We start from the raw sequence: 19653 nt of genomic DNA, 5'->3' as shown, positions 1-19653 counted from the left end.
AAAGTCCATGCGTTGTGGTGGACAGTCCAGTAAATGGGGCAGAGGTGATGGGCTGATTCCCAGATGGGAGCAGACTCGCCCTCGACCCACGTGTCAATGAACCGGCGTGTTGACTCTGAGGCAGGGTGAACTTGCGTCATCTTTCCCGTTGTCTGGATACGGCCTGAGAAAGTAGTTGAAAAGTTATGCCCCTGTCAGTACCTATTTCGAATTCAACTTTTAAATTGAGCGTTGGTCGATACAACTACAAGGTATTTTCGTCTTATGGGCACTGCTTCTACAATAGATTATCTTGTTCATGCCCGAGAGAGTTAATTATTTTACTCAGTCGCATTTACTTGGGTAATTTTTTCAATATATTGTACTTTCAAGTAGGGCTGAAACAACTAATCGATTAATCGAGAATTAATCGATTACTAAAATAGTTTTTCAGTATACTATTTCAGTATCTTTTTCTAGTAAACACAGACTAAAATAGAGCAAAAAAGACATGAAAACGATGTATTTTGGATGAAAACCTACTTTGTTTTTAAAGTTAGGGTCTGCAGTGTTTTGTACATTGTAAATTTCATAAATATCTGTCTTTGTCTCGTCCAATCAGAAAGCAGAATTAGCACAAATAGCCTCGTAGGCTCATACAAACGTTTACTTTAAGTTTACTCCATAAACATGTCCTCAAGTGGCGTCACTTAAGCTCAATATGATAACATAAAAAAAAAAATACAATTTCCATGCACCTTTCACAGCCAAGCGATTTATCGTTTTATTGTAAAAATAATCGGTAGATTAATCAATTATCAAAATAATAGTTAGGTGCAGCCCTATTTTCAAGAGAAGTTTCATCAGCAATCTCATTGACATATTTTTGGTAATGTGTTGATTATTGAACATGAAGTTTGAGGATTTCCATCATCATTTGTGACCAAAGGCAGTGAACAAACTACTATTCATTAAAATAGACATGAAACCTATTAGCAATCATTGCTTTAGACCCATTTGTATATTAGCAAAGTTTGTTTTGTCTTCCATGCTGCCATATTTCACACTTAAAAAAATAAAAAAAAGTATTTAAACATTTTTGGATGTGTATTTCTACAATAAAAACAGGCTTTTGTTGTCTGTAAAAAAAGGCTTGGTTAAGGAATTGTCCCCTAACTAACCAAGCCTAGTAAAACTCAAATAGTAGCTTATCAGTCAGCACCTACTGTTTACTCATAGCCTACTGGCAGTCATTAGCATGGACTAATCCTGCACTTTGGATAACCGGAAAAGTTTTGCATTTTTTACAGTTTTATTGTGCACTTTGCCAACCTCACAATGTTTGTTCCTGTAGAGTCGAAACACATGCAGCTGCTGGAAGTCCTGACTTTTTTTTTTTTTTTTTACTTAGAAGTCTGATGCAATGTTACTTGTAGGGCTGGGTACGATTAAACGATACCAGTCTGGTGTCGAAATAAAAGGTTTAGGTACTACTGGTATCGAAAAGAAATTTAAAATCTTTATATTCAAGTTTTGATGCTGTTAGTCATCAAAACAAAATCAAAATTGTGGGGAAAACTTAAAAATGTAGAAAAAATTGAGTAAAAAAAAGATTGAATTGGTGAAAAAATGTGAAAAAAATGGTTAATGTTAAGCATCATGTGTTTTTTTCCCCCCCGCCCTTTTGTAGTTAAAGTAAGTTTCTTGGTTGTTTCCCCTCAAGCAAATTATATGCATGCAAAAGAAATTTAATGGAAGGAAAAGGAATAAATTAACATTATTAATTTATGGTTCTATATGACAATCATTCAGGTATCGCTATCGAAATAATGTAACGGTACCCAGCCCTAGTCGCTTGGGAGTTCACTTGGTAGGATAAAGTGTAAAATGTACACTAAATTTACACTGCTTCCAAAATGACATTAGTAAAAATCCTGTTTTTATTTGGCGCAGTGAGAAGCACAAGCATTTGTCATTTTGTCTTTGCACTGGTGTTTCATTATGCAACGTTGCATAATATTTATAATATTTATAAATCCATTATCTTCTATCTCTGTTCCAATTTCCCTGATGTCCTGTTTGTGCTGCTTATATGACAATATATTCATAAAAACATGTCATGGGATCTGGAAACTGGATTAGCCATTGTTGCTGCAGCTTTTGATGTAATGTATTTGCCATGTAATGTATGTGACCAATCGGAGGCTATTAAAAGCTTGCTACAGTTGGCGTCACCTTTAATTGCTACCGACTGAGCCGCCCGATTTGTGAATATTTTAGCATGCATTGTGGGAGGTATTTATGGCACGTCAGCAGGTGGTGAATAGGCTTCCGGCTGCTCATCACGTCGTGTGTGTTAGTAGTCATTAGGTTCCTGATTGCTCACGGCTGGTGTGAGGATGTGTAAATGCCGCCCACGCACGTCATCCAAATTTGTCATATTGTTGACAAGATGTAATTTCTGTGACGTCATCTTTGGGTTTGACGGTAGATTAGGGCTGAAAAATTTCTGAAAAGGATCTTATTGAGTATAAATTCATAAAACAGGGGAAGTGATAGTCAGTTCATCTTGGTTTGTCCCCTTGGAAGGCTGCAAGGCTTTAGGACATGCCTAAAAGTTGAAAAACAAGAGTGCCTTGTTTTTTTAGGGAGAGGTGGTTAGGTGTCATATAAGTACATTTTACTTTATTTATTCATCTGTAGATTAGAGGTCAACTGATATGGGTTTTTCTAAGGGCGATGCTGATTTTTTGGAGGGATTTTTATTGGCCTCTGCCTATATTTTCAACCGATTTTTCCAAATGTCAGGTCTATAAATCCTATAAAAACATAAATGCTTGGCCACTCCTGTAGTGGTCCATTGTATTTCATTGCTTTAGGTTATTCAATCATAGTATCTGTCCCTGCTTTGATTAGTTACCGTTAGCATTAGCATACATTGCTAGCCGTGGAATTTTGCACGGAGATCAAAAATGCTATTGTGGAGATTAAAGCTAACTCGGCGATTGAGTTCTCCAAGTTCTGTGCCTAGGAATGACACACAGCATGTCTATATTCACTGAGGTTTAGTGAAAGGCAAGTTTATAAAGAAACATCCCTTGCCTTGCTTAGCTAACCAATTTTCATCGCAATGTTTCTCTGTTCCCCTGAGTCCTATGGAGTTGTGGGGGGAATCGTTTTAAAGCCCTGTCCAATGCAAAAAAACGGGAAGTCTTTATCACTTTCGGTCCTGGAGATATCTGCTTTTATCGGCATAATATCGGCCGATTGCCGATATTGTAAAATCCCCAAATATCAGCCCGATATATCGGTCGACCTCTACTGTAGATGCCTCAAATCTGACAGTGGTGCTGATGGTAAAGCAGGTAGTTTCATGTTTGGAAGGTTGGGGGTTCGAATCCCAGCTCCTGAAGGTGCACACTGTCATTGTGTCCTTGGGGAAGACACTTCACCCACCTTTCCTCCAGTGTCTGCGTACATTGGTGTATGAATGAGAGAGTGAATGGGTGACTGATTCCTTGCTGTAATGTTCTATGGGCCCAATAAAGGTAAAAGTCATTAAAAATGTCTCCAAAGGTTACTGTGTTGTTGCTTTGCTGTGACTTATGTAATCACTGATCTCTCTCTTCTCTTTTCTGTTTGTATTTTTACAGACGTCATCTGACTGCGATGACTGGTCGGCCTCCTAGCCATGCAGAGAGCGCCCAGTCCACGAGCAAACAGCCGAACGCCGGGGCTCCCAAGCTCCAGGTACAACGATCCCCATCCAGCAGGGACACCATCACCATCCACTTCTCTGCTCTGGGGAACGATGAAGAGGAAGAGGATGGCGAGATCTACATGACAAAGGCGTCTGCTACCTCATCTGCCCAGGACCACGGCAATATTGTGGCGGGTTTGGAGGCGAGCGAGGAGATGTTTGAAGATGCCGCGGAGGACCTGTCAGCAGGCGGGGGCGTCAGTCCACAATCATCAGGACTTTTGACGACTTCTAAACCATCTTCACCGCCCGTATCTCGCAATGACGGGCAAAAAGCCACAAGTTCGTCTCCCTCGAAATCTCTGAGCTTTCCCACAACTGACAAACCGTTCCTGAGCCTGGTCAAGTCTCTCTCCTCCGACGTCGAGCCCAAAGACGGCGCCTCGTCCTCCTCTTCTTCAATCAGACACCGGCACCTTAAAAACCTGGTCAAGTCTTTCTCTTCTGACACTTCATCCCAGGACCAACCTTCCACTTCCACCTCCCGTCTGCCCGAACCTCGCCTCAACCTGCAGCTTTTCAAGCAGTTCACTCAGTCGCGCTTACCCACAGCCTCTTTCGGCACGCTGGGCGACTCCAAAACGGCGCCCAGCTCCCCCATGACCTCCTCAGAAAACCGCAGCTTCTTCAAAGTGGCAGAAGTAGAGGCGAGGATCGAGGACACCAAACGACGCCTTTCCGAGGTCATCGCCGAGCCTCTCCAGCTGTTGACAAAAATGATAGATGAGAAAAGTGTTAGCATCGGCAGTAGCGGAATATATCGACCGAAAGTGCTCTCCTCCAGTGCCTCTGAACTCTCAAACTTATCTTCACTGAATGGCCAGCTCGAGAGTAACAACAACTATTGCATCAAAGAGGAAGAAGGCAGTGAATTGGAAGCTGAAAGTGCCAATAGTGCACCCATAAGTTTGGCCGAATCTCCGAGTTCTTCATTTACTGACATTAAAAGTCCCACAAAAGCTTCTTATCTGTCGATGTCTGCTCTGGCGAAACAGGAAGACGAAGAGTTTTGTATTTTAACAAATGAGGATTTTGAGACGTGCACAGACACCGAGGGAGGAGACCAAACGGAGGAGACCAAAGTGCCCCATAGCGGTAGCACCGAACCAGGAAGTGACGATGAATCTGAATGTACTGAGCCAGCACAAAGCGTGCCGCATTACACGTTAATATTCCTGACTTTGCTGGTCTACGGTTACTTTGTGTTGCCGTGGCCCTCTTATGTAGGGGGAGTGCTGCTCGGGATTGGACTGGGGTTCCTCTTAGCCATCGGGGTGGTCTGGCTCACAGGGCCGAAGTCATCCCGCGGCTTACGGTATTGCAAGCCACGGATAAAGTTGGACATTAAACAACCGGAAATTTACAAAGTGAGTATTATTTTGGAGAAGTTGATATTAAATTAGAAAATGCATTGTATTAACTCCACCCATTTCTCACCCGTTAAAGGAACAGGCCACTGTTTTTCCATACTGAGATATGTTCTTACCTGAGCTTAGATAAGTTGATGTGTAACTGTCTGGTCTTTATGCATGCGCTCAGTCACGCAAATGGACCAAAGATGTTGTTAGCATTCAGCTTCTCCCAGCATATTGCTATAGCTTCAAACTGAGGTGAAGTTAGAAGCTACCAAGCTCTTCCACGTTTTCCCTATTTAAATTCATGTGAAAAGTTACTAGATCCAAGTCCTTCTAAGCTACATGAAGTTAAAGGAATAGGCCACCGTATTTACATAGTGAGATGTGTTCTTACCTTAGCTTACACAAAATTAAACATGTCGATTTTTCGTTGAAGTGCCCTTTTTATCGGCTTAGAAAATCTACATGTTTAATTTTGTGTAAGCTAAGGTAAGAACATATCTCAGTAAAAACGGTGGCCAATTCCTTTAACTTCATGTTGCTTAGAATGTGCTCTAATACAAGAAAATAAGATATTTTTTATTGTATTTTCTTGAGAATTACAGGGACTACACATTAAAGCCCTTTTACAAACGAAAGAGGACATTTTGAATAGTTAGTTTTGGTCCAGACCAGGGCTGGGTACTATTTAAAAAAAACAGAAAAAAAAAACATACTGGTACTTTAACAATACTTGATTTTCAATACCGATACCTGAACGATACTTTTTCCAATATCTACTGTATACTAAAATGTTTGTCGTCTAGAACCAGAAAACAGAGCAATAATGTGTGGACGATCTGCAAATTTACAATATCTGGTTCATCTCCAATGTCAAGAAACGTGTGAAAAATGGGAAATAATTTTGGGGGGGAAATGGGGAGAAATTGTAGCAAAAATATGGAAAAATTGAGTGGAAACAAAAATTTGAACAAATGTTTTTTTCGATACCGGTAGTACCTAAACTTTTTTTCCGATACTATACTGGTATAGTTTAGCTGTACCCAGCCCTAGTCCAAACTCATTCCTAACTATCCTCCAGACACATTTCTATAACTGTACAATTGTATTGGCTGCGCTGTATCTGAAACTCACGCTTCCATTTCCGCTCTTAGGGCTGGATGAATGAGATCTCCAACTACGACCCCGAAACGTACCACGCCACACTTACACACTCGGTGTTTGTCCGGCTGGAGGGCTCCACCATCCGCCTGTCCAAACCCAACCACAACATCTCCAGGAGAGCCGCGCACAACGACCCCAAACCTGACGTCACCTTCATCAGCCAGAAAATCTACGACCTCACCTACAGTAAAGTAAGGCCACATGTGCTTTTGTAGTTTTTCACAATGACAACAGGACAACTTTGTGTGCAGATTATGTTTATAGAAATAAAACTGCTCTTTTGTGATTGATGTGTGCGGCTGAGCAAAATGCACACTTTAAAGGTGCACTATGCAACTTTTTATGTTTAAAAAAGTTGATATTAGTGCGTATTCGACCTTTCAGTGACCTAGCAGCAAACCGGTGGCTCCTATGCTGTAGGAGATGGAGACGGTTCAGTCAGCAGTGAAAACCTACCAAAAATCTTAAAAACAAAGTAAAGGCGCTAAGCTATAACCACTCGAGCAGCCACAAGGTCACTGAAAGGTCAAATAATGTAAAAAGTTGCACAGTGCACCTTTAAACTTGACCCCATCCATTTCAGATTGTAGAGGTTGTAGAGGTTATACTGGGTTTCCTGTTCGTTTGCAGAGGACATTATTGCAGCCTTCGCTATTGGCTTAATGCAACCATCCAGTTGGACTATGAAAATCAATTACTGTTCTTCACAAACTCCAATACAATAAATGTATTCACAAAAAGGCTCTTCTCAATTCTCCACAGGTGCATCTCGTGCCTCAAGGCCTGGCCAGAAAGAGAGTTTGGAACAAAAAATACCCCATCTGTATTGAACTTGGGAAGCAGGAGGACTTTATGTCACGGACAGAGGGGGACAGGTGGGAGTCCCAGGAGAATTCACCCACAAAAGACAAAACAGACGGGCCAGGAAATGCGTCCACGTCTCAGAGCGTGACTCTGTATCTGTTTGGGAGAACGGGGCGAGACAAGGAGGAGTGGTGCCAGCGTTTCCTACAAGCCTCCAAGCACAAAGTCCACTTGAAGAAATCTGCCAGCGTTACTGTGTTTAAAAGTATGTTGACTTTTTATGGCTTTCCTTGTTGACTTTTGTTATATTGTCTTGCATTTTACAACTATACCAAGAATGAATTGATTATTGATCTAAACCAGCAGTAGATTGATTACAAATTCCTCATCTGTCCTTGCTAAACGCAGCTGGGGGCGGTCACAGTCGCAGTGGAAGTCGCAGCAGTCTGGATGAGGCTCTGTTGACCCAGTCCAGGCCAAAAGACTCCTCCACATCCACAGCATCTGCAGCCGGCAGTGCCAAAACCTCTCCTTCCCTCGACTACAGCGTGTACATGGCCAACCTCCTGCCAAACCAAGAGGCTGTGAGCCCCGCCTCTGTCTGCTCCTCTCTGCACAGTCCCATGAGCAGTCCTGGTACAGACAAGAAGGTAGAATATTTCCAATTTCATCATTCCCATATTTCACTGGTTTTATATGTGGTCAGAAACATGGGCTTTTACATTCTATGGAGAGGTACTTTTGATAGGTTTACTGAGTTCTAAACTATTGTAAGCGTAATTGCTTTGCAGGCCAGAAGTTTTTTTTTGGATCCAAATGTTGATACTTGGTTGTTGCAGCTCAAATATTATTATTTTTTTGCCCAATTCTTTCCCCCCAATTTTTACAAAAATCTTTGTCCCAATGTTTGCCCCATTTTTCCCATTTTTTTTTTCTTATTTTGCCCCATTTTTATTTCTCATTTTCCCAAATTGTTTCCCTAATTTTTACTCATTTTTTCTTGCTATTATTTCCCTTCATTTTCTCCCAATTTTTCCCCATTTCCCCCCAATTTATTCCCAGTTTCTTTGTATTTGCCACAACTTCTCCCAATCTTCCCCCACATTCCCCCCCCCAAAAAAATGATTCCCCATTTTTTCACACATTTCTTGACATTGGAGATGATCCCGATATTGCATCGTTTTCTGGTTCTAGTTGATGAATATTTTAGTATAGGTATCGAAAAAAAGTATTGTTCATGTATCGGTACCAAGTATCGTTTAAAGTGCTGATATCAAAACAAAATGCAACGGTACCCAGCCATAGTCCTGATTTCTGACTTTGGTGGTCACACAGTATATAGTAGTTTATTGTTGAACTCTGCTTTTAGTGATTCTGAATGCCTTTCTGACACTTCTAGTGGTGAGTGATGTGTGAGTGAGTGGTAAATGGTGGTTGTCGGTTCGATTGGCACAGATGTGTTGTTAACATCTTATTTTTACAGCAATGAAAAGTGGACTCTGGTGTGGTCTCTCCCATTAGTGACAAACTCAACATCTTAATTATACTGTATGTTCTTAATTATATGAGCAAAGACATTGACAGCGCTCCTAATATAACAAGGCGTGCGTTGTGTAAGTACGCAGTGCTCCTTTAGCATAAAGAGAACGGCCTGTACCTGTCTGTCTATTGCAAGGACATGTATTTATTCATACACATGCACTAATGTTCCCCTGTGCCGTGTTTAGCTCCCCAGCTCCAGCCCGACTCCTCAGGAGCAGCCCACGGGGAGGGAGGAGGACGACCCTGTGGGCTGGGTTAACGCCGTGCTCGGGCGCCTCTTCTGGGACTTTTTAAGGGAACCCTACTGGACCGACCTTGTGTCAAAGAAGATTCAGATGAAGCTGAGTAAAATACGAGTGAGTGAAGACATATACTATGAGTTTGTTTTGTTTGGGGTTTTTTTTTTGACAGACACAATACTCAACTTTAAGCAGTACTAAGTAACTCGTCCCCCTAGAGGCCATAAGCGCCACTGCAGGTGTCGTTGCATGTTACGTTTTTTTACTCATTAATTGTTGATAGTGAGAGTAAATACTATGCTACATCCAATTACACAATGGAGATCATTTTTTTCACTGAAACCTGGCTGTAAATACTGTTTAAGTGGTGCTAGCCTGCAGTTAGCTTTGCCTGTTAGCGTGTTTTCTTCTTCTATTAGTGTGTATTGGTGGATCCAACCCGGAGGCAGCCAAGTTGCAATTGTGGTTTTCTGGCCAGAGACACCAGGGGGAGATGAAAGCCCCAACAAAAAAGAGCAATAAAAACACAATAAAAAGCGTGAAAAAAAACGTCAAAAAGCAAGGGAAAAAAACTACCAAAACACGACAAAGGCTTCAAAAAGTTTTGTAGGTCTTGGCTTTCAAATGAGACGTTACACTGGCCTATAGTCTAGCTTCTCTAGTCGAGAAGCTTTAAGATTTGGGTAAAACTGAACTGGCGAAAATGTGCTCGGTTAAAGGAATAGGCCACCGTTTTTACATACTAAAATATGTTCTTACCTCACTTTAGTCGAGTTAATATATCCCCGTCTGGTCTTTGTCCGCGCGCTCTGCCAGGCAAACGGAGCACATACGCAGCCTCTCCCACATGTCATATAGCTCCAAAAAAGCTCACGATAGAAGCTACCAAGCTCTTCCACGTGTTCCCTATTTAAATAAAGTTACGTGAAGTGTTGTCATGCGAAGTATATTTACACAGAAATGTAGCATGTCGATTTTATAAGCAAATAAAAAGGGGGACTATATTGTGAGGCGTAATGATACGAGGAGTAAAACGTCCGCGCAGTAACTCCTAAAGGTTATTGACGGAAGTGAGCGGGGGAAGTCTTTAGGAGTTACTATGCGGACGCTGTGCTCCTCGTATCATTACGCCTCACAATATAGTCCCCCTTTTTATTTGCTTATAAAATCGACATGTTACATTTCTGTGTAAATATACTTCGCATGAAAACACTTCACGTAACTTTATTTAAATAGGGAACACGTGGAAGAGCTTGGTAGCTTCTATCGTGAGCTTTTTTGGAGCTATGTGACATGTGGGAGAGGCTGCATATGTGCTCCGTTTGCCTGGCAGAGCGCACGGACAAAGACCAGACGGGGATATATTAACACGTCTAAAGTGAGGTAAGAACATATCTTAGTATGTAAAAACGGTGGCCTATTCCTTTAAAGAGGTTAAAGGCCCTAAACTTGATTTTCTTTTCCAAAACGGTGTCCTTTGTCTGTTTGTATAATGTGTGTATAATTTCTTACTTTTCTCTTTGCCCATTATGGTTCCTTTTTCCCCCCAGTTGCCTTACTTCATGAATGAGCTGACCCTGACTGAACTGGACATGGGCTCCTCCACTCCCAGAATCCTCAGGAGCTCCAAACCCTACGTCGATTACCAAGGCAAGTCCCTGTCCCCCTGCGGCACCGTTCATCTGTGTGAGCCGTCGGTTAGCCATGTCCACACGAGAGATAAGAAAGATAAACGCAGTGTAATACCAGCTTATCGGGTTTTCCCCTTGTGTTGCTTCCAAAGATCGAGAGCTAGCATCCAATGGACAGCCCAGAGCCTCGATGAAGTACAGATTAGCTAACAGAGACTTGAAAGGCTGATTCTGTACTTCTGTAGCGGACACTATATCCTACTATGACTAAGAATCTACCATTGACTTTTCTAAATATGATTTACTGTCCATCAGGCTGGAATAACACACTTACTCGTGGTCAGATTGCAAGGCGGTGGTACCCCTGGGGTTAGGGAAACATGCTCGTGAGTGTGAGGGCTCTTGATTAGGAGCTCAAACTCACTGACGTCTTGAAAATTTAAAATACGTTTTGAAGGTCGACTACGTTGTGGAAATTGAAATAATACACAAACTCGCAGAGGCAGCAGCGATCGCGCCAAAGAAAAGAACTTTTATGTAAGACGGCGGCAATGAAGAAGTTCACAAATTCAGAGCGGCGACATGCTGCTTTAAAAGCTCTTTCCAAGTTTCTGCAGGGCATTAAAAGTCATTAAATGAAGATTAAATTGGATTCAAACATCAAGCATTAAATCAAAATTTATTGGGAAATTATGACAATGCTCAAAAATGTTTATTGTGCAAGTTTATCAAAAATACCAAAAATGATGATCTATAACATTTTTTTTTCTTTTTTCATTTTGTCCATTTCTGTTTCCTCCTGTTCAATGAAATGTGTGCAAAATTATTATTATTATATATTTTTTTGTGCGTTTGTGGCATTAAAATATAGTATTAAGGCATTAAAAATGTCATTAAAAGCATTACATTTGACTTGCTTCTGCCTGCATAAACCCCGTCTTTCCCATATCTCTCCTAAGCTCAAACTGGGTTTACAGAGCATTATATAGTTGTGTAGTTGTGTAGACCAAACAAGAACAAATGCGTCTGGGAAAAGGAAAGGAAAAGGAAACAAAAGGACACAAAATGAAAGGTTTTTGTTTTGGATAAATATTCTGATTAAAGTGTTTTACCAATGCAACAGATGTGAGTGTAATTGTCCGCTTGGGCCTGCAATTTGAAATAATTAAAAATCATTATATTTTTTCAAAAGTCCCTCCCTTTGCTGATCCTAGCAAATAATCAGACTCTCCGTTGTCACAACTTTAACCAATGAGACGAGCTTTCCCGTGAACCGGCCTGTCTATCACATGCACAGGGATCGAGGAGGGGCTTTCAGGTCCAATCAGGAGGGAGAGGAAGGATTGTTTGTTATGTTTTTTTTTCTTTTTCTTCATTCTCTCTCCTCATTTTGCAATCTTACAGACTATCGCTTTAAATTGGTGCATTTTATGGTCATGAGTTGCCACATCGTTGATTAGCTTCCATCATTCTTTTATTCCCTTAGAGTTTTCAGTAATTGTGCATCATCTGTCACAACACAGATTTATTGTGCAAAAAGAAAAAACGCTCAATCGGTAGTTGTGAAATGCAACGGATTCTATTATTAGTGAACCTCATCTCAGGCTGCTCTCAAAAGTTAATGCTCCTGAATGTGTTGAAGTGCACGACTGTATGAACTGGAGTTTCTTACTTGTCCCAAAAAAGACATTGCAAATATTACAACATTTTTCCAGAGCAGGGGGGCGCTGTTGAGCCTTATCGACCCTGTGACCGACTTTAACCACTTGGAAAGCTCATAATAGCCCATAAAAACAAACTTTCTTCCGCATAGCTCACCTCGTGAAAACACTAAATGCATTGTCCTGTCTGGGGGGGGGGGGGGGGGCAGTCGACCGTGCAGGAAGCATAAGCACTTTAGGAGGTTATCTGCGGATCAGCCTTAGCTAAGATTTGCTCAGAGCGGTTGCACAACTTCCAACGGCTTTCAACCTTACTCTGCTCTAGATTTTCTGATTGTGCCATTTTTAGACTCACTTTTGTTCTTTACACATAAATCACACGTCAGCTTTCCCTCTCGTGTACAGTACGCGCTCCTCCTCGCTGCTCCATCTCCCCCCGTTTTCTCTCCTCTGCGCTTTTTGCTCCCTGCAGTGAATGACACTCTCGCATATCTCCGATAGCACGGATTGATTGCACCTCCAACAGAGACGGAAGCGGCATTTCCTGGCACAATTTCTTGCCAAAGAAATAAAAAAAATTCCACTAAAGACGAGCCCTCATGTTCTGCTGATGTTAGAAGGTGAATTGATAATCAGTCAAGGGATTTTTCATAGATGATGAAAGTTATGGAGGTATAATTAGCAGTGTAGACAGGAGAATATAAGCAACTAACCACCACCAGTATAACAAGTTTTCATTTAGGCAGAAATTGATCAATATTTTTCTTTATAAATTAATCCTAATTCCGTGTTTGGCCAGCAGCAGCTCCATTCACATTGAAAGTCTCAAGCATTTACTCTGCATATTTCATGCACTAGAAAACATTTTAAATTGCTTTAAATGGCCTTTTCCTCGTTTTTGTTGGGCCCGTACTGGCACTTCCTCTGCAAGTGAAGTTCCTAACGGATAAATAAAGTGAGTTTGTTTTTGATTTGATTGAAAAAATAAGCATATCAAAAGAAGGTACTGAAAAAAATCTCAGTTTTGATGCTGTTGGTCCAGGGAAGGAAGTGACTTGTTGTTTCAGCTCAAACAAATGATCTTTCCCTATCTTCCCCATTTTTCTAGCCTGGCCTTAGCCATCCGTAAACTAAGGTCAATTATAATTTCCCTACATGTACGTCTGGGTCTGATCTCAGTGGCCGCGTTACATCGGTTGAATTTCAACCTGCCATTCAGCGAGCGGGGGAGGCGGGGCTTGTAGGTGACGTCAAGAATTTGCGCCACATGTGCTGGTTGTAGTTTGGCAATGGCGGCGAAAACGAAAGTAATGGAAGCTTCTCAATCGGTTCTGGCTCAGCTTCCCAAATATCCAGAAATTAAAATTGATGCCTTGGAATGTGCAAGGAATGTCCCTGAGAGCATAGCTGATAGCTTCACTCACTCGGGTGCATTACATACGTCGTGACCAAAGGCTAGCGAATATCAGATCCAATCGTTTCAAAGGAGTTCACCCCTCCCACCTGATAACGGAGCTCAGACCCTTGTTACGAAATGCAGTGAGTACGAGGGTCTGGTAAAAGCAGGCTACCATTTTCACGTTTTTTTTTCTTTTTTTTTCTTCTTTTTTTTACAAATGTTTTCCCAAATTTCTCCCAATTTAAAAACAAAAACAAAAATTTGCCACAATTTCTACTAGGTTAGACCTAATCAGGAATAGGAACAGTCTGATTAATGTGTGGCAGATTTATCTAGGGCTGTGCAATTAATCGAAATTCGATTACGATTTCGATTACAACAGTTAACGATTACAAAATTAGTATAATCGGCAAAAAAAATCAATTATACTTTTTTTTTCAATTTTTTTCTTTTTCTTTTTTTTTTTTGCAAAGCAGACTTGCGTTATTTCACGGCGCTGGGATTATTTTCCCTTTGCTTATCACGTGCCATGGCTCGTGCTTTTGTCTGACATAAAAACAAACGGCGCTGTGTGATGATGTCATCAGGCCACGCTGCTCAGTTTGCTTGCGCAGGTGTGAGGGCTGGCCAGCAGGGGGCAGGCGTGAAACAGGGACCTCTCTTTAATCAAGGCAAACTTGAAATCATTTGTACTTTTATGACTGTCCAGAAAACATAAAATATCATAGTGTTTTGATTAATAAATAAATAAAATAAAGATAGACTTTTTTTTAAAGGCAACAAATAATCGTTTGAATAATCGTGATTTCAATTATGACAAAAATAATTGTGATTATTATTTTTTCAATAATCGAGCAGCCCTAGATTTATCGCTGTGGGCTTTGAGGTAGAAAGTAATGGGCGAACGTATAGTGTAAAATACCCATCATTTGACAATCATTATTCCTGCTAAATAATAAATAATTTCAATATATCATATATCATATTTGTTAACTATAAATGTCATCACAATAGCAGCGCAGGGATCATGAGTAAAGTGCAGATGCCAGAAAACAGATAAATATGTGCGTACAAATATAAGGAATACCCATTTTAACAAGAAAAGCAAAAGTGCTTAAGGGATTTTCAAACTTTACCCTTTGTAATAAAGGTTTATAGATGTGTGGCTGATAATACGCCGTCCTCTCTCATCTCGACTCTGTAAAACAATCATACTTGTGTTCCATCCTGTGGCAGCAACCTCAGGGCGTCTTGTATCCAGGCTCACCTTGCATTACCCTGCTGTTTCCTGGAATGCCCGTGCAGAGCGCAGCAGATCAATGAAGCTTTCCAGCAGCGGAGAACAGTCGTCATTAAATGTTTCTTTTTGTTCTACTTTTCAGAGCCTTTTTCTTCTCAGTTTCAATTTTACATGTCAATACGCCACCGGGGTATTATCAATCGGCTTGTCTTCACCACGCGGCTCTATTCTTCGTGATCTTTATCAGAAAACCTTTTTCTACTCGCTCATGTGTAGAGCCCGACCCTTCAGTTCTAGATATCGCTCTTGTTTTTCTCGCCTAATCGATGTAACGCTTACTCAATCACAAGCCTTTTGTAATTCGCTGCATCACCGTCTCATATAATTCTGCCCACGGTTTCTTTTCATGCGTTAATGAAACATCACAAGGCCAACACGTCAGAGATACTATTTCACTCTGGGGTTGTTTTTTTGTTTTCTTTATTTGTACAGGATCTTTTCCAGCGAGTGTCTTCTGCCTCCTAGTGGCCAATTAGCAGAAAGAGTATTAGATTGGAAAAATAGGTTTAATTACACATGTGTTAGGATCAGTTTTAGTCCTGTCATAATTCTGTCATAATTCTTCACAGGGATGAGTTTATTTTACTTTATGCAGAAGGACAGAAGAATGTTATTACACAACTAGAAAAAAAAGGTATTGGGCCTTTAAGCTGCAGATAAGAGCTCGAACTATCAGTCATCTCAAATGGGTTTATGCAGAGATGCTTGCACTCGTTTTGTTTATGTTTATGCTTTTGAGAGAACTGAATGCCTTTCTGTTTGGTAACTGTGTTTGTTGCCCCGTGTGCCCGCAGGTTTGTGGTTTGATCTGGATGTTTCCTACAGCGGGTCCTTCCTGATGACCCTGGAAACCAAGATGAACCTGATCCGTTTGGGGAAAGAGGGGGAGAGCCTGCGCTTCGGGGAGCCTGGAAAAGACGGGTGAGACCTCCTGCTGCTCTACCTCTCCCTGACCCCATCTCTCTCCCTCTCCCTCTCCCTCTCCCTCTCTCTCCCCCCCCCCCCTCTCTCTCTCTCTGCCCTGTGCTATATCTGTGATGTGTAGATGCTTTTGCAGATTCATTTGTTTATCTATCTTTTTGTCCTCTGTATTTTCCGTCCTCGGGATTTATGTCTTAACACGGATGTCTTTGGGTCTGTTTCTGGTGAGTGACTTTTTAAAAAACTTCCTATTTTTCCACTACTAATTTGATCATTTTCGTTGACATTTAGCTGTTAAAAGACAATTCTTAAAAGAAACTTGATATAGATAACCTCACATAGAATAATTTGCAAATAGTTATTCTACGATATGAGGGGGAAAAATGCAATATTTGACAACTGTCTTGAATACTCACAATTTTGCATCATTAAATCATTTCAGTACTAAATTTGAAGTTTCCTAAATCAGGACCAAAACGAGGCTAAAATATAACTACATTTGGAAAATCTCCTCTACAACATTTGCAGATGTTTAAGTTACAGTTTTTGCATTTTTTTTGTTCGGCTGCTACTGGACCAAAATATGGCGATATGGACCAAAAGTCAAATCCCGATATATTTTGGTTGAATATCGATATACGATATATATCCTGATATTTTTCCCGCAAAGTGAGAGCTGTGAAATGAAATGTTAAGTCAAAGTCAAAGCCAAATAGAGTAGTTTTATTGAAAACTCACTATAAAATGTAAACGTAAACGCTGTATAACAAAGCTCCGTAAGGTGCACATTTAAATAAATAAAAACAATCTTAAATAATAGTATCCTATAAAATAAAATAGGGCAGCATTTATATATAAAGAGATAACAAAATAAAGTGCTCATTTCAAGAATAAGATAAACTTTTTTGTTAACTTAATAGCTTTTTATGAATTTGAATTATCCTGATATACACGATATGGTGCACTTAAATATCGATATATCGCCCAGCCCGAGCTGCTACGTCACCAACTTAGTCAAATGGAAAACCTCCATGATTTTGTGAAATTGCATCTTTAGAACCATATTTTCTTTTCATCTGTGTTGTATCCGTTGTTCCAGCCTTTACATCTGTCGGTGTGAAAGCACATGTCAGGCTGCAGTAAGTGATTTGTGTTTGTGCGTTTTAGGTACAGACCTCGGACTTACTGTTTGGCTGACAGCGATGAGGAATCATCTAGTGCTGGTTCATCAGATGAAGAGGACACCTCTGAGCTTTCAAACGAAGCTGCAGGATCTGAGAGGTGAGAAAACATGATACTGGGGGAAATCTTTATTGAACTGTAGTCAAAAACATACAAACTGCAGTGCTTTAATGCTTTGAATGTCAGAACTTAGCATTTTATTGTAATTCGGATATGTTTTTGTCATTTACAGTTTTGTTGGAGGCCACAGACCAAGCAAAATCATGCGCTTTGTTGATAAGATCACCAAGTCCAAGTACTTCCAGAAGGCAACAGAGACGGAGTTCATCAAAAAGAAGATGGAGGAGGTTTCCAACACGCCTCTACTGCTGACCGTGGAACTGCAGGAAGTCCGAGGACGATTGGCCGTCAATATCCCCCCTCCTCCCACTGACAGGATATGGTGAGCAATGGGTTTTACTGTTTGTCACTCAGACTGTCTTCAGCGCCCTCTGCTGGTGGTCTTCCTTCATGCTCTTTGTTGCTGTTCCTCTTCTGTTTAGGTATGGATTCAGGACACCGCCTCACCTCGAACTAAAAGCTCGACCAAAGCTGGGTGAAAGAGAAGTGACTCTGGCGCATGTGACGGACTGGATAGAGAAGAAACTGGAACAGGAGTTTCAGGTATGAACAGACAACATTTGTGTTTGCATCGTTTTGTGGTGGCTTCTGTGACTCGTCATCTCTTTGTTTTTCCCTCAGAAAATCTTTGTAATGCCAAATATGGATGATGTGTGGCTAACGATAATGCACTCTGCCATGGATCAGCGCACTGCGGCAGAACCATTAGCCGGGCCAGTGGAGGACTCAGACACTTCGGAGCCGGGCAGTGAGAGTTAGCAGTGGCATTTGTTTACAGTATTTCTATAGGTGATGAAGATTAAATGTGAACTGGAACCAAAGTAGATCAGTCTTTATTGTCATACAAATACATTCCTTTCGTGAGTGTTTTCTCACCTAGCCTACAGAAGAGCTTTTATAATGTGACTTTACTGAAAGTAACACTAAAATGTAGTGGTCTACTGTTCTGTCAGACAGATGAGATTTAGAAGGGCTTGGATCGATGAATATGTCCCCGACATGGAGGATCTGAGGAAGCTTGGTCCAAAAGTTAAAGAGAAGCATTCACCAGATGACCTTACAGCCTGCAGGGGACTAGTTTCTGCCGTGGCCCGATGTGAAGCACAGTAGCCTCTTTCTACGTAAAATAAGTACAAAGTTTTAGTTTAACACTGAACTCTCCTTTGACAGCTTTGATACTTGACACTAATAAATAGTGTTGTGGCTTTTTAAGCTGATCAGGTGTTAATGTAACAGTATTCAGTTTTGCTGTGATCTCAGTTAGAGGCCTCACCCTCTTTTTTGCCAATAACCCTTAAAATACCACTGATGCCCTCTTTACGAATTACTTTGACTGTAAAAGTGCAATGATAAAGCTAATTCGCTTCTCGGAGGATGAAAAGTATGCAAGTGTAGTTCTTTATACAATATGCTATGTATGTGCTTGGTAATAAGTACGACGCTTCGATTACAGATACTGAATGTTGTGTGTATTTCATGGTACGAAGAAACTTCTTTGCTTTGGATATGCAAACAGTTTGCACAGCTAACACACTTTTTTATTTGAACATACGGTCTTTAATGTACCAAGTGGAGTCTTTCTCCCGAAATCACTTATTTCTTCTCTTTTTCTAATTTTACAGAGAATGCAATTACAATATAATGTAGAGGCACTTGCATTTAAATGACGAGTTCTGTTGCTTCAGATGCCAATAATGTAATGTCTCATCTTCACATTGCCAGGTACATATCCAGTGTTCAGCCTTGGTTAATAATACAAATGTTTAATTCTTATAGTAACAATTTGTTTACAATCATTTGTTGTTTTTGTCGTGCAATTCTGAAAACGTGAAATCAAAATGTAATTCTCCTTTAGCCTTCTCTTTTGTTTTTCTGTTAATTTTATAAAGAAGGATGTATTTTTTGTTGTATATTTCTTGGCATAAAAAATGGAATGAAAATAATTTGAGGATATATGAAGAATAAAATGTAATGATTTATATTTGTGAATTCAATGACTTTGTAAATTGTATGTAATTTTTAAGGCCAAACTTGGTAATTGCTATATATGCCTTATTTATGGCTAAATAAACGTTGCTGAAAGGCATTTTGAGAAACTATTTGTTATTATTTTGATAAATAATGTGTGCCTATTTTTCATAAAGGCATCATGATCTTCACTCAAAGGTGAGTTGCGCATGCAGAGGTGTCTGATTGAAAAATTCACAAATAAAATGTAACTTTACAGTCTTTGCTAGATGTATTTAATGAGTTAAAGTTTTCATTTGTTTTGTTCATCTAAATTGAAGTGATGGCATCATGAATATGTGGCATTCTTGTCACCCTCTGTGCATCTCATAACAACAAAATGTTCAGTTTTTATCCAAAAATGTTCTTTGTTAATTCTTTAACTCTTGCATCGTTAGATAGGAAATGACGTTGCCATAACCAATGTGGCGACCATCTTGTAATTGTCCGGTCAAAAGAGGGGGAAAAAAGAAGACATTTAATTACATGACATAAGTAAAATTGCAGATACTTCACAGGCAAGTCCACCTGTACCATGAGATTGTTATGTCCATGCACTGTATGTGCAGATGATCCATCAGCGCTATAG

The 19653-nt window shown here is 40.4% G+C and overlaps 1 protein-coding gene across 2 annotated transcripts in view; it reads left to right on the top strand.

The window, feature by feature from the left end:
* LOC306960773 (testis-expressed protein 2-like) overlaps positions 1-18920 on the top strand; it is a 33755-nt gene extending 14835 nt beyond the window's left edge. Inside the window, exons 3-13 of one of the 2 annotated variants that reach the window (XM_079553301.1) lie at positions 3633-5106; positions 6249-6449; positions 7021-7327; positions 7471-7712; positions 8790-8960; positions 10394-10493; positions 15629-15755; positions 16923-17036; positions 17170-17379; positions 17480-17600; positions 17679-18920. In XM_079553301.1, coding sequence (XP_079409427.1) covers positions 3649-5106; positions 6249-6449; positions 7021-7327; positions 7471-7712; positions 8790-8960; positions 10394-10493; positions 15629-15755; positions 16923-17036; positions 17170-17379; positions 17480-17600; positions 17679-17816 — 3189 coding nt within the window. In that variant the 5' untranslated portion in view covers positions 3633-3648 and the 3' untranslated portion in view covers positions 17817-18920. The remainder of the gene's footprint in view (positions 1-3632; positions 5107-6248; positions 6450-7020; positions 7328-7470; positions 7713-8789; positions 8961-10393; positions 10494-15628; positions 15756-16922; positions 17037-17169; positions 17380-17479; positions 17601-17678) is intronic. The other variant, XM_079553302.1, reaches the window with a different exon arrangement.
* Positions 18921-19653: the final 733 nt, after the last annotated feature.

Source organism: Gobius niger (genome assembly GCF_951799975.1).
Source record: "Gobius niger genome assembly, chromosome: 3".
In the NCBI taxonomy this organism is placed as follows: domain Eukaryota; kingdom Metazoa; phylum Chordata; class Actinopteri; order Gobiiformes; family Gobiidae; genus Gobius; species Gobius niger.
Note: the sequence above shows the minus strand (reverse complement) of the source record. Positions and strands in the feature narration are given on the sequence as shown.